Source organism: Pecten maximus, chromosome 14 (assembly GCF_902652985.1).
Source record: "Pecten maximus chromosome 14, xPecMax1.1, whole genome shotgun sequence".
Taxonomy (NCBI): domain Eukaryota; kingdom Metazoa; phylum Mollusca; class Bivalvia; order Pectinida; family Pectinidae; genus Pecten; species Pecten maximus.
The window spans coordinates 20,162,005-20,176,040 of NC_047028.1; the positions used below are offsets into that span (position 1 = coordinate 20,162,005).

The window sequence follows — 14,036 nt, forward strand, 5'->3', positions numbered from 1 at the left end:
TAGATGTGTACTAGAACATACAAAAAATCCACAGCCATTATTTCCCTCCTAATCGGTAAGAGATCTCAGGGAACCCTGTTAAACTTGGTAAGACTACGCTTTGCTATATTGTATATCTCATATCTGGCTAGTGTTGCGCTATATATACGGCTTTATAATGTGCGGTAATCTTGCCATGTGTAAAGGAAGGACACATATTCAAATCTATCTTGTTTAAAATATGTTGGAACCATGGCACGACAACGATGCAAAATGTTCAATGAACCAACAAATATTAAAACGAAAAAAGTAATTAATTAATATTTTATTTACATGATGATACATTGAGATTTGAGCAGACAACGACAGTTGATCACAGAATAACACTTCAAAATAAACATAAAAAGATGCGTGTGGCATGATAAAATATATCGACTAGGATGAGAATATATCGGAAAAATAACTTAACCACGGGATTTGTAGAAATGAATGACACTGCAATTAGGAAAGCATCATACATCAGTTAATACGATATATTTATACTGTATACACTTTTCGCTATGCTATATGTTGATTCTTAAAATCTGAATAAAAAGAAATTATTCTCCGCAGAGAGCGTGATCCTATTGTAGAGGGAACAGCCATTTTATGTGTGTGTGCTCGCGACATATCCATGGTTATTAGATATTATCGCTACATCTCATGTTTGTAACACTGTCCGTGATTGGTAGAAACGCGTCATGTGACTGGGATATAAAAAACACAGTATATCCCTCGCATGAGGGAAATAAAACTGTTTATTAGATAATGCGTTTGATATTCCTTAACTACACGAATAAGCTATATTTTATCCTATTTCATTGCTAAATGAATATTGCATGGTCACATGAAAACTATAGAACACGGCGTGACATTTCCGAATTTCCGAATTTCCGAAAAAGTCCAACCTTTCAAGCGTCTAAGTCACTCAGATATCAACACTGCCAGACGACAGTCATGGCGACTTCTAGACCTACAGGAACGTCGAGATTTCAGTGATTCTAAGTATGTTTTAGTGATTATGTAATAGAACAAGTATATCATAGGTGTTTGTGCAATAGTTAAGATTATTTGACACGTGGTACTGATGATCGATCGATGTTCTATAGCACTAGACCGAAGGTCGAAATGTTCTATTGCATGAGGCCGAAGGCCGTGTGAAATACTAAGTAGAACATCGGTTGATTACCAGTACCGAGTAGTTTGTATAATATATCACTGGCATGGATGACTCTTCATATTCTGCGCGGTGTTGCCTCCCTTCTGTTGTAATAGGTCTGGAAATATGAAATGGAATTACGTATTTAACAAGCATCAACTGATAAATCAAGGGACAAATCTAGAGAGATTAAACTAATATGTTTGATACACGCACTACATAACAGTTCTTGTTAAGAGCATCTCATCCACAAACGTCTGCCGTGCGTCCAATGGCGGGTTAATAACACTGTTGGGTGTTTGATCTCTAAACCGTCGCTCAAAAATAAATAGATATGCGGTTAACGGCTCATTCGACAGTGTTGTCTTGCGGCATTTATTCTATTAATAAATAACCCCGATTGGGACCTGGTCGAGGTCTACCGAGCGTTGTGGACATCAACATTTTCGCATTTACTCTTTGGCATCACATTATAAATCAATAAATATATGTATTACTTGTTTGGAAGGTGAAATATAGTCCAATATCCTATAAAATCACTATAGGCTATTATCAAGTTAATATATTTAAATACCACGGGATCTCCATGGCTTACAAGTCTTACCCTGGGTCGATTGAGTTAAAGGGAGGGTCCCTCTACATATAAACCGAGCGAACTACTTCGGTTAGTATTAATATATGCAAGGGTTGTGACGTAAAACATTTCCAACAATTCAACAGTATGAGTATGTACATATGAGGTTACATATTGTAACTCAAAGAGATACACCAGAGTTTCGTTACTTTGGAATCACATCTGATGAATTGGAAATAACACTTTCCTATTTCCGTTTGTTACAAAATGTACTTACATCTACATGCATGTATCAAAACCCGAAGAAATTTTATCGTGCATGCATTTGTTTCAGGAAAATTATTGCCTGCACTTTGCTGTACTTGTGTTATTGATATGCTATTTCTAAAGCTCTATTGGTTTATAAATAGAAATGTGGCTTGTGGCATATTCAAATGTTTCATCTAACATTACAAATCCTCTATCTTACTGTCTAACCTCCTACGACAGATTTGCGGTCGTATTCTTTCGTTCGGATCATAGTCGTTAAAACAACAGTTCCCTGTTGCAAATTGTGCCTTGTCAAATTGAAACCAATTTTTCAGCAAAATGTTTATGGCCGATTCGTCATACTGATGACATTTGGCGTAAAGTCTTCCAGAAAAGTCAAAATCACAGTTTGTTTTGGCGCCAGGTGGCGCTAGGCATGCAGGGTTCATTGCACACGAGAGAAGCTGTTTCATAAAGTTATCTCGGAGCTCCTCCGTGTTGTGCATAATGAGAGCATACACCTCAATATGGGGAACTGTCGACAATTTTTTCTTGTCTGTCTGGATGAACTTATACATATCGGGATGTGTCACGGCAAAGCTTGTGTAGCTGGCAGCTTGACCGATCACGAGAACGCTTGTATCATGCGCCTTTGGATATTGAGTCAAAAGCTTCTTGACATTCTTCAGACGCATGTTGTGATTCAACCAAGTAATGTGTTCAAATTCCGTGACGGCGATCTGTTGAAATAATGACGTTTAAATGGATATTACGATTTTATAAACAATCGATAAAATAATCATGATATTCGATAAAACCATCGATTCCAAGACGCCAAATGTTACATTTATAGATGTCGAGTATGATATGGGCCCATGAATATATTTGAGCAACTAATCGTTGAAATATCAAAACTTAAATCTATGAATTATGTCATGTAAAATACATACGTGCATCACAAGTGGGCGCCAATGGAAGTTGGTGACGTTTTTAACAAACCCTGGAAATACTTCCAACATCAGGTGACGCATACGTACGTTACACATTGCTGCCAACTGTAAAAAGTAAATAAAGTCTGTAAATAATAAATAAAGTCTGTAAATAATAAATAAATGAATAAATGAATCAATAAAAAAAAAATAAAAAAATAAAAAAAAAATAAATAAATAAATGAATAATTGAAAAAATAAATGAATAAATGAATAAATAAACTCCCTTAAATCAGTGAAAAGTTTCATATAATATACTGTACTAGCGAAAAAAAAAGAGATGCAAGTTCGGTTTTTCTAAAATAACGTTTAGACACATGGCCTCAATTCAATTAAACTTCAAACTGAGCTAGCTCCTTACACTGTGAAATATTCTTCTGTTAAAATTCAGTCGATCGTGACCCCGCTCGATGCTGCATGATCTCAGTAGATTTTTTCAAGAAAGTGTACATCCGGGGTACTCTTGCACCGTGTATGCTGATAAATCATTACAAATCGAACACTGGAATATTACAGATGAGTAACAAATTTCTTTTCGAAGCGATTGCCCAGCGAAATGAGACAACACTACCTCATTAAGTTGGGCGTCTCAGAGACACGGGGAAATTGGGTGACCGTCTGCGGAGAGCACGCCCGCGCATTACGTAGCGACGTCAAGAAAGAGGCATTCGTCTCTCGCAGCTCCGTGACCGATTTCAGACATCTAGTGTGTCAAGGGACGGTTATAAGAAATCTGTTGCGGTTTTTTTTAAGGCTAAGACGTCCCTATGTTGGTCCACCACTTACGTAGAGGTGACGCCAACGTCGAATGTTGTGGCTACTTGCACATGCACATAGTCGGCTTCGTTCGGCCCATTGGAGACGCGTATTGTTATCTGACGATTCTCGGTTTACAAGTGAGATAGACGACAACGTGTCAATCGACGTCGTGGTGAGTGATATTCTGACGCATGCGTAACGGAATGCGACATAATCGGGGGAGTGTATGTTATGGTATGGGCTTATCGTGGCTTTCTGCCTCAAAACAACGTTCTAGTTCTTGATTGGCCACCATACGGTCCAGTTATGTCCCCAATCACACATTTGTGAGACGAGCTAGACAGAAGGGTTAGGAAACGCGTCAACGCCCCATATAACGTAGCTTAACTCACGCAGGCCCTTATTCAGGAGTGGAATAATATCCCTTAAAGGGAAATAAACACGTTTGTTGGGTCAGTGTTAAGTTGAGTAAGAACGGTGACTGATGCCAGGGGTGGACACACAGGGTACTGATTTGGGTCAGGAAACGCAGTAGGGTTCTCTTGTTTTAACGGTATTCACTCAAACACCATTTGTGATACGACAACAAAAATCATCAAAATGTATTCAGTAATGATCGAAAGAAGACTTGCGTTTCTTTTTTACGCTAGTATAGATTAACTTGTGAACCCTTTTAATAAGCTGTAAGATAAGTGTTAAAATGTTCATTTCATAGAATCCGATTGCACTTAAGTTATGAATACCAAGGATTATGAATTTTCTCTTGAGTAAAGAATAAATTAAAGCGTCGTAAGAAACAAACATTCTGGTGAGCTACTTTAGTTGTTTTAACGATACAAGACTAGTCTATGAAAATAATAACAATGATAATTTACATTATTGATTATGCATCAAAATAACTAATAAGTATTGGACTATTTAAGCATGTACGCATGTGAGGAACCAATGGGGTTATATAACTTTTGTTGATATCAGACATTAGTCAAATCGTAATGATAGAAAACCTTTACCAATTTGTGTTGTCTCGGCTCGAGATCTATGTCGTAGACATAAATTTTCTCTTTGGGCAATAGACGTTGTACAGACAGGATGAGTTGTTCGAGTTTCATCAGGTCTTTTTTTAGAGCAGCCGTTACCAGATTAGGAAGACCATGGTCATGGGGTCTTACAACCTCGCGATAATTCAAAGGTAGAGCTTCAACCTTCTTCACTGCCTCCTTGATCTTCTCTACCTCCTTTGGTGGTTCGACGTCGATGTGATCCTCGGGTGACATTGCCTGCGGCACGTCAGCTGCTTTCTCGGGAGGACGCTCCATCTTGATGTCCTCATATGTGTCCTCCATGATATTTCCGATCTTCTTCTGTATTTCTTGTTCTGCCTTGATGTCATTCTGGTTATCCAACATGTCTTCCTTCAGATCCACAATTTGTTCAAATGGACCGTGGTCCTCTTCAACCGGCAATTCGTTAGCTTCTTCCCGGAAGCTCTCCATAACACGGTTTTCATCTACATTTTGCTCTTTTGTTTCTCTCACATTTTGATTTTGCTCCACAGGATCATGTAAACTTTCTTCTTGTTGGGCTATGTTGTCGCCGTGGTCTTTGAAAATCCTATTGGCCATATCTTCAGCATTGCCTACATCTTTCTCGTGATCAAAAACATGGTTGTTGTCATTGTTATCTAAAACTCGGCCGCCAGGTGGCTCTTGATGTATTGGCGCTTCCTGTGGTGCCTGTTGATTGAGCGGCTCCTTTTCGTTTTGACCTTGAAGAGGGATACTATCTCTTACGGGTATATTGTCCTGGTGTAGTTCCTCCACATGATGGGCCTGTAATAATTAAATGATGATTCAAAACATTAATATCCGAAAAAAACAATAATCTACATAACAAAATTTAGTAAGCACCCCAGAACATGAGTTCGGAATCTGTATTAGTATTTAATTGTCTGTATGCACTGTAACGAATGTCGATTGATACTGGGTTTAGATGCTATGTCGAATACATTCCTTACAAAACTGTAGTAGAAGATAAATATCAAATTATAAATATGCTTGTTTGCTGGGATTTTCGCTTCGTGAATAGCTAGGATCATTTTGAGGCGGGACTACCTTTAGTAGTAGGTCACTACCTCACTGTACACATACGGGAGGTCCGTTGCATGCCACCCGGAGTAGTTAGAGTTAAGTGTCTTACCAAAAGGCAAAACCAAGACATAACTGACCTACCTTTTTCTCACCTTCCTGAGAAAATAACTCTGCATCCCCAGTGTACATATGTGTTTACTCTCACAAATTCTGTGGATACAGTACCTACACGATATATTATACCGAATAATACGTATTGAATTTTATGTTAGGAATGTTTTTTTTTTCAACTTTCCAAACCAGTCTATATATACAATTTATGTAGTAATGATATACAACATTTTACATAGAAGGAACGATGTATTCCATTCCTTATTTGTACTCAGAAATATGTATTAATATTGTTTGTGTGAACAATCAGCAAGGGAGAAGGATATTAGCCAGATCTATACAACAGGGAGTGCAAGGGGCATCATATTTGCCTCTGCTTCTGTAACTATCATCACAAAGTAAGTTACAGAACCAAACATCTGTTTATTAAGACAAAAGAGAGAAAATTTTGAAAAGAAGTAGTAAGTCATCTGTCCGACCCCTTTGAGCCGATGGTAACGTTTTTGATCACATACGCATACGTATTTTCACTGTTTATCGGCTTTTGGTCTCCAAGTACCAATGATTCACCGATGGATTAACTGTGAGAACTGATAATGAATTCCACAATGCAATGACAAGTTTGTATTGGTCTTATCTGGTAATAATTAAAAAATATATTACACATTAGAATTGGATTTAGCAATGTATGGCACAGTTATAATCTACATGTCGTTTAACATTGAACTTATAATGCATTCGTGGATGGGGAAAGGACGCGATGCACATTGTGAGGGATTGGATAGCAGCATACCTTTTCTTCCCAGAGTGCATTACGATCCCCTCCAAATAGCATTTGCACCAATCAAAAAGTAGATTTTTCAATCGTCGGGCCATACAAAATGGCCGACGACATCATACAACACACAAGTCTGATTGTCGGGATATATTGACTTCAGGGTTCGGTAGTGTAATCGATTCTTCATCTTAGCTTACAAATACATAAGGATTACGTATAAGGATTAATTACTGTTTAGAAAATCATCAAAAATTCACGTGATAAAATAACTTATGTATTTCCAAACATCCATAATATTATATATTTTTTAAAATCATTAATTGTAAGACGTGGTTCAATATTTTTAAGAGTGACAATTTTAACGCTCAAAACTATTTACCTGGAAAATCTCCCGATAAATGGAATGAATGGCTATTCCGAGAATAATCAACACCACATACTTCAGGATTTTCTTATAACTTATTCTCTTGACCCGGAAAGATTTTGTCATATGTACGGCCCCTCCCAGCTCGAGGCTGCCAATGGGGTCACGCTGGTTTTTCTTCCGCAACATTGTAGTCTTATGAACTAAGGGCGCCGAATCCGCCCTGAAAGATTTTAAACGTTCCGTACTCGTCTTCACTGAAACGAATTATTCAAATTATTGGACTGACTTGTAATGTAGGTTCACTACTCCTTATCACGAGTTCAGAAAGTCACACGAGTCATCATGGGATGAATATCAAGGCTCACTATTGTAGTTACACAACTAATACTCCAGAAAATATTTATATGTGTTGGTTTTTGCCTGATTTATCGGTACTGGACAATTACCGAACTCTAGCTACTCATAGGTAACTCAATTGCCGAACTTTCACAGTTCCCTTTCCCGATGTATTCGATCGTCTCCAGGTGTAATTAATTTCCACACAAACCGTATTCAATATGTACTAATATCCTTATTCAATTTTCGTACTCCTTCAGCGGTATGTTAAGTTGTCTTTTTTACAACCACGTTTATCTTTTATTGGCAACGTCTACGTAAACAATTTACACCTCTGCTTCAAGTTAATTTCACGTAACAGATCACCCTTGGAGGCTGCCCGATCGATAACGACTGAGTTAGTCGGGTCAGTCAGGTATATGTGGCAGTCGATTTGAGACGTGTCCGTTGCAGTAACAGATGGCGCCCGAATCAGAGATTTCAACAAAAATCTTAAATCGATCTGTTTTGTATAACAATGACAATACAGGTAAGTTTTATTGAACCAACGACAAACTTATTTGTCACGTTGTGTAGTACCAAGTATAGTTGTTGGGTGATGATACCTTATCGTGATGTACGTAAAGTAGCAGCAGCCGTACCCAGACACAATTCGAAAATTCCTTTTAAATACAAATTGATTGTGATTAGGAATGTAAACTTTTGTTTGGCCATAGCTGGATTGCGGGTTAAGGTGTGGTCTATGTAAGCAGACATGGCTGCAAGTCACAAGCGCTGACTAAAAAATAAATGATCAATTTAAAGTGATGTATCGATGAAATCAATAATGGTTTGTTTAAACAATATTTTATTCGGTGGAAACGTCAATAAACATATACATATAATTCCAAATGAATAGGGATTTGACAGCAAGCTTACAGCTTATGTAAGTCATCAATAATGGTTTCATAGTATATGCAATGTTTTCAATGATAAAATATATTTTGCCTAGATGAAAGATGAACAACTGAACCCCGCCCTCAAAAATAAAAGAAAGAAATGGAAGAGGAAATCGATTGATGCTATCGTCATAAAAAACATGTCTGCCCAGTTATTAAAAAACTGAGCGTGATATTGCTGGACGTCTCCGCTGATTTGTACCCAAGGCGTCTGTTTCTGGTTAGTATTAATAGAAAACAAGAAATATCTTTAAAAAAGATAATTGGCATAGTTTTAATGCTGGTGGTTATAATTTAAAACTGCTGGTGAAATAAATTAACGAACTAATTAATAAATGCGCAGTTTCAGGACGGATAACAAAATTATATCAGTATGAATCATTTTTGGTGATAATAAGACAGCATTTGAATCAGGAATATGATTTTATTAATGAGTCATTTGAATAGATACAATCACTTGTTCAACTTGCATTCAATCTTAATTTTGTTTCGTCTTTAACTGCATTTCTGCATTTTGCATTTACTTGACCAATCACATACTTCATCTTGACCAGTAACGCCACCTTTCTCGTCATATCCGGGGCCAAAAGAAAATTATACAGCTATGCCAAAAAAGATAAACGGCATAGTTTTAATGCTGGTGGTTATAATATAAAACTGCTGATGAAATGAATTAACGAACTAATTAATAAATGCACAGTGTCAGCACGGATAACAAAATTATATCAGTTTGAATCATTTTTGGTGATAATAAGACTGCATTCGAATCAGTCATATGCCGGATTTTATTAATGTGTCATTTGAATAGATACATACACTTATTCAGCTTGCATTCAATCTTAATTTTGTTTCGTCTTTAACTGTATATCTGCATTTTGCATTTACCGCTACATTGACCAATCACAAACTTCATCTTGACCAGTAACGCCACTTTTCGCGTCACATCCAGGGTCAAAAGAAAATCATACGGCCGAAAAATATCGATGTATTAGACTCTACTCCTTCTGTATCAACAAGGTGTAATTCTCGAAAAAAAACGTAAGTCGGGGTGGGCTTCGGTTCACTTTGAATTTAAGTTATATCCGATTAAAATACCAAATACACATAAACGTCAGTCGCGTAACTTGATTAGGTTACTAACCAGGAACAGAAGCACGTGCTTGTACATTGTAAATATGGTTACGAAACGTCTTTCTCCAATTCAATTAAATATGTTTAGCTTGGTGACATTGTGCGCGTTCAAGACGGTACTGAAACGATACTATTACTTTGTGGATGTTAACTTTATTATGATTTGTTAGAAGTGGATCAAGTGTCGGTTTATAAAAAGTGTTATTGACTTAATCAGCGAGCAAAAAAACTTAATATTGATTAAGGGCGCGTGCAAGTCTAGACGAACATTCTGTTTGCGTCTCACTCGAACCATCTTCGCTAGCCAAGGCTTCTGATTACGTTACACTACACGAACCCTTGGCAGATATAGGCGTCAGTTCTGGCCCTCTAGCGGAGATTCGAAATTACCACCCTTTACACATGAAATTTTCGACCAATCAAAACGAACGTTACCGATTTACTTCATCGGTGATGTTTAAAACGCACATGGAGACTTGTGTCATTTTGATGAGATATGTGATCAATGACTTCTATTAATTGATCAATCACTGCGAATGTTTCCCAAAGATTGTACGTCTCTGTTTTTAGGTAAAATGTCATGACATAGTCGACGATGTAGCTTTGCACTGGGCGCCGCAATTTTTGTTTACTGTGAAACCAAGCCTGGATGTAAAACGCGATTTGATTGGGTGCCCTGGGATTCCAGGGCACGACGGTTTGAACACGACTATATCTGCCAAGGGTTCGTGTAGTGTAACGTAATCGAAGCCTTGGCTAGCGAAGATGCACTCGAACGCACCATACTGTAACTTCCGTTTTCCAAGATGTCAGACGACAGACTGATGCTTAATGGACTAAGACCACAATTAGCTTCGCTATATGTTTCATTGTAACATTAAAATTCATAATAAATTCCCAACATCTCATATGCAACTTTCCATCTCACCTGGCCAAGACCAACATCTGAGAAGCAAAATATAAAAGTTTCAACCCAGCATGTTGGGCATTTTCTGGAGATAGCTGTCAAAATGTGTCACCAACGTGGATTATATACATCCGGGTCAGGGGTAGAGGTCAAATCAGGACTCATCACACAGGGTCCTGGAGCACATAATAAATGATCAAAATTATTATTTTACGTCACAAAACATAGATTGACATCTCTGCTATAAATCCACATTAAATTCATCAACAGAAATCAAGTTCAAAGAGGCATTTGATTGGTTTTCCTGAAATACATACATTTTTGAGGGGACTTCATTCGTGGGGCCTGAACCCGGAAGTACTTAATTGTGGTCTTAGTCCTATTATGCGCGAATCTGCTGCTGACAGGTGCGATTTTTGTCCGCAAATATCTGAAAGAATCGGAAAAATGAAAAAAGAAAACTACATGTTTATGTCATGGATTTTTGTCAAAAGTATCAAATGCATGCATTAATACTATATAAATGTAGCGCACACTGGCATTATCGACCATTTGTCTTATTAAAGAAGTCCTAAGAAGTGTTTCGATGCAGTTAATATTACCTTTTTTATATGTTGATTAACCCACTTATCGACCTCGGCAAGAGTCTATAACTGTATATGGGCGTTGTGGGGATCACAAAGGATTCAGTTAAATGTACATTATGGGGACAGTGACTGTTTGAAATGTATCAAATTTTAAAACAAATTAGATTTAATCAGTACGTTTAAAGGCTATCTAAAAAAAAACAATCCAGTGATATTGTACAAGTCTTGAATTTACATGTACTACTATACCTCCAATATAATTAGAATTAGATGTTCATTAGTCACATGGAGATTACGGAGTGGATAATGAACTTAATTTTAATCGGATTGCTATACTCCTAACCTCAAAAATGTTTTAACTTTACTATGCCAGGAAAATCATGGGGGATATAAATTTCACGAATTTTCCTATTTGACCTTGAAATGCAAATGGCGGTTGTGAATTTTACCACACAAATACGGCATATAGTGAGTCATTTGTATCATCAAATATGTTCCTATTAGACACGGAACATAGCAAAAAGACTATTTCAGGAAACAGTATTCAACCGCTGGTTCGAGGTAAAAGACGCTGATTTCAAAAGAAAAAAAATCGAATTCCAAAGTTTAACTATTTTTCTTGAAAACAGCCTTCTTACTGTGATCATATGTCTTATTAGTATCCAATACCCAATATGCGATATTTATGTTATATTATTTACAACTGCCGTTTTCATTTCAAGGTCAAAACAAAATGAGCGTTTATGACTTCAATAGAGTCGAATCTGTTCAAACAAATGTTCCGATATTGCGTGCTTCAGACACGTAAGAGCATAATGGCATGGTTATTTTCCAGGTTTTACTATTTTTGTGACTTAAATTGGTCGCTGTCAATCTTAAGCAAATCATTGATGATGATTTTGAGTAACTATCAGCCAGACAAACATTTTGGAATATTATAGTTTTGTGTAAAGTGGAACATCATTTTCCTATACCTTATTTTTCACGGCTTCTCCTCCAAACGAGAATCAAACGTGACTTCCATTGCTTTTTGACTTGAGAATCATGGATCATTGTACTTTAACCCGAAACGGAGACTACTTGGCTTACATAGTAACACTGCAACGCAAAGATAAATATAGCATTACAAGCATATTTATGACATATGACATCATTTTGTAATCACGTGACTTAGAACAGATTTGAAGATGGTGTACTCTCGCGATGCACGTGTACTTTACACTTTTAGGCTACATCAAACGCGAGTACGCGCACGTGCATTTTCGGGTTATACCTATAATGACAATTCCTGATTTGTACCTGGAACCGATTAACTCTGGCGATTGCCTCCCTTTGGCCGCGTCACGGCCCCTCCTGCCTAATAGTACTACGACATATACAATGATACCGTGGCTTATTAGATTAGCAGAGCGTTTTCTTTGTCTGCTGCACTACATAACATTTCTAGCACTCAGACATATTAACACTACTTTATCTTGCCAAGCAGGTTACAGGAGGGTATACGGAGCGAGGGAGAATAGAAAAGCTGAGTACACGGACCGACGTTTGGAATACATTTTATTCCATTGTTTTATTCAAACAATAGGATCGATAATTGTCTTTATAACAACGGGTAAAAAAATGCAAAAAAAAACACACGGTATCATGATATAACCAAATGGAGTGAGGAAGGGGAATGGATGAAATACGGCAATGTCAGAGTGATGAGAGGTTCGGATGAGGAATTAAGTAAAGAGAGCGAGGATGGACCGATGAGTGACATACAGGGAGCAAGGTTAGGGATGAGTGACATACAGGGAGCGAGGTTGGGGATGAGTGCGATACAGGGAGCGAGGTTGGGGATGAGTGACATACAGGGAGCGAGGTTAGGGATGAGTGCGATACAGGGAGCGAGGTTGGGGATGAGTGACATACAGGGAGCGAGGTTAGGGATGAGTGCGATACAGGGAGTGAGGTTCGGGATGAGTGACATACAGGGAGCGAAGTTAGGGATGAGTGACGTACAGGGAGCGAGGTTGCGGATGAGTGCGATACAGGGAGCGAGGTTGGGGATGAGTGACATACAGGGAGCGAGGTTAATGATGAGTGACATACAGGGAGCGAGGTTAATGATGAGTGACATACAGGGAGCAAGGTTAGGGATGAGTGCGATACAGGGAGTGAGGTTGCGGATGAGTGACATACAGGGAGCAAAGTTAGGGATGAGTGACATACAGGGAGTGAGGTTGGGGATGAGTGACGTACAGGGAGCGAGGTTGGGGATGAGTGACATACAGAGAGCGAGGTTGGGGATGAGTGACATACAGGGAGCAAGGTTAGGGATGAGTGACATACAGGGAGCGAGGTTAATGATGAGTGACATACAGGGAGCGAGGTTAATGATGAGTGACATACAGGGAGCAAGGTTAGGGATGAGTGCGATACAGGGAGTGAGGTTGGGGATGAGTGCGATACAGGGAGCGAGGTTGGGGATGAGTGACGTACAGGGAGCGAGGTTGGGGATGAGTGCGATACAGGGAGCGAGGTTGGGGATGAGTGACGTACAGGGAGCGAGGTTGGGGATGAGTGACGTACAGGGAGCGAGGTTGGGGATGAGTGCGATACAGGGAGCGAGGTTGGGGATGAGTGACATACAGGGAGCGAGGTTAATGATGAGTGACATACAGGGAGCAAGGTTATGGATGAGTGACGTACAGGGAGCGAGGTTGATGATGATTGACATACAGGGAGCGAGGTTAGGGATGTGTTACATACAGGGAGCGAGGTTAGGGATGAGTGACATACAGGAAGCGAGGTTAGGGATGAGTAACGTACAACGAGCAAGGTTGATGATGAGTGACATACAGGGAGCAAGGTTAATGATGAGTGACATACAGGGAGCGAGGTTAGGGATGAGTGACATACAGGGAGCGAGGTTGGGGATGTGTGACATACAGGGAGCGAGGTTAATGATGAGTGACATACAGGGAGCGAGGTTAGGGATGAGTGACATACAGGGAGCGAGGTTAGGGATGAGTGACATACAGGGAGCGAGGTTAATGATGAG

At 38.8% G+C, this 14,036-nt stretch overlaps 1 protein-coding gene across 1 annotated transcript; it reads right to left on the reverse strand.

Moving 5' to 3' along the window:
* Window positions 1-288: 288 nt before the first annotated feature.
* LOC117342739 lies at window positions 289-7,631 on the reverse strand. Its single transcript, XM_033904974.1, has 4 exons — window positions 7,104-7,631; window positions 4,759-5,577; window positions 2,951-3,055; window positions 289-2,740 (listed from the first exon to the last, which is right to left on the reverse strand). The coding sequence occupies exons 1-4, from the start codon at window positions 7,275-7,277 to the stop codon at window positions 2,201-2,203; spliced, it is 1,638 nt and encodes a 545-aa protein (XP_033760865.1). The 5' UTR covers window positions 7,278-7,631; the 3' UTR covers window positions 289-2,200.
* Between the last annotated feature and the right edge of the window lie 6,405 nt (window positions 7,632-14,036).

Coding starts and splice junctions, on each gene's coding strand:
- LOC117342739 (XM_033904974.1), bottom strand. CDS start 7,277: ATGTTGCGGAAGAAAAACCAGCGTGACCCCATTGGCAGCCTCGAGCTG. Junction 3,056..4,758: donor AGCCGAGACAACACAAATTG/GTAAAGGTTTTC, acceptor TACTTTTTACAG/TTGGCAGCAATGTGTAACGT. Junction 2,741..2,950: donor GGCGCCCACTTGTGATGCAC/GTATGTATTTTA, acceptor TTATTTCAACAG/ATCGCCGTCACGGAATTTGA.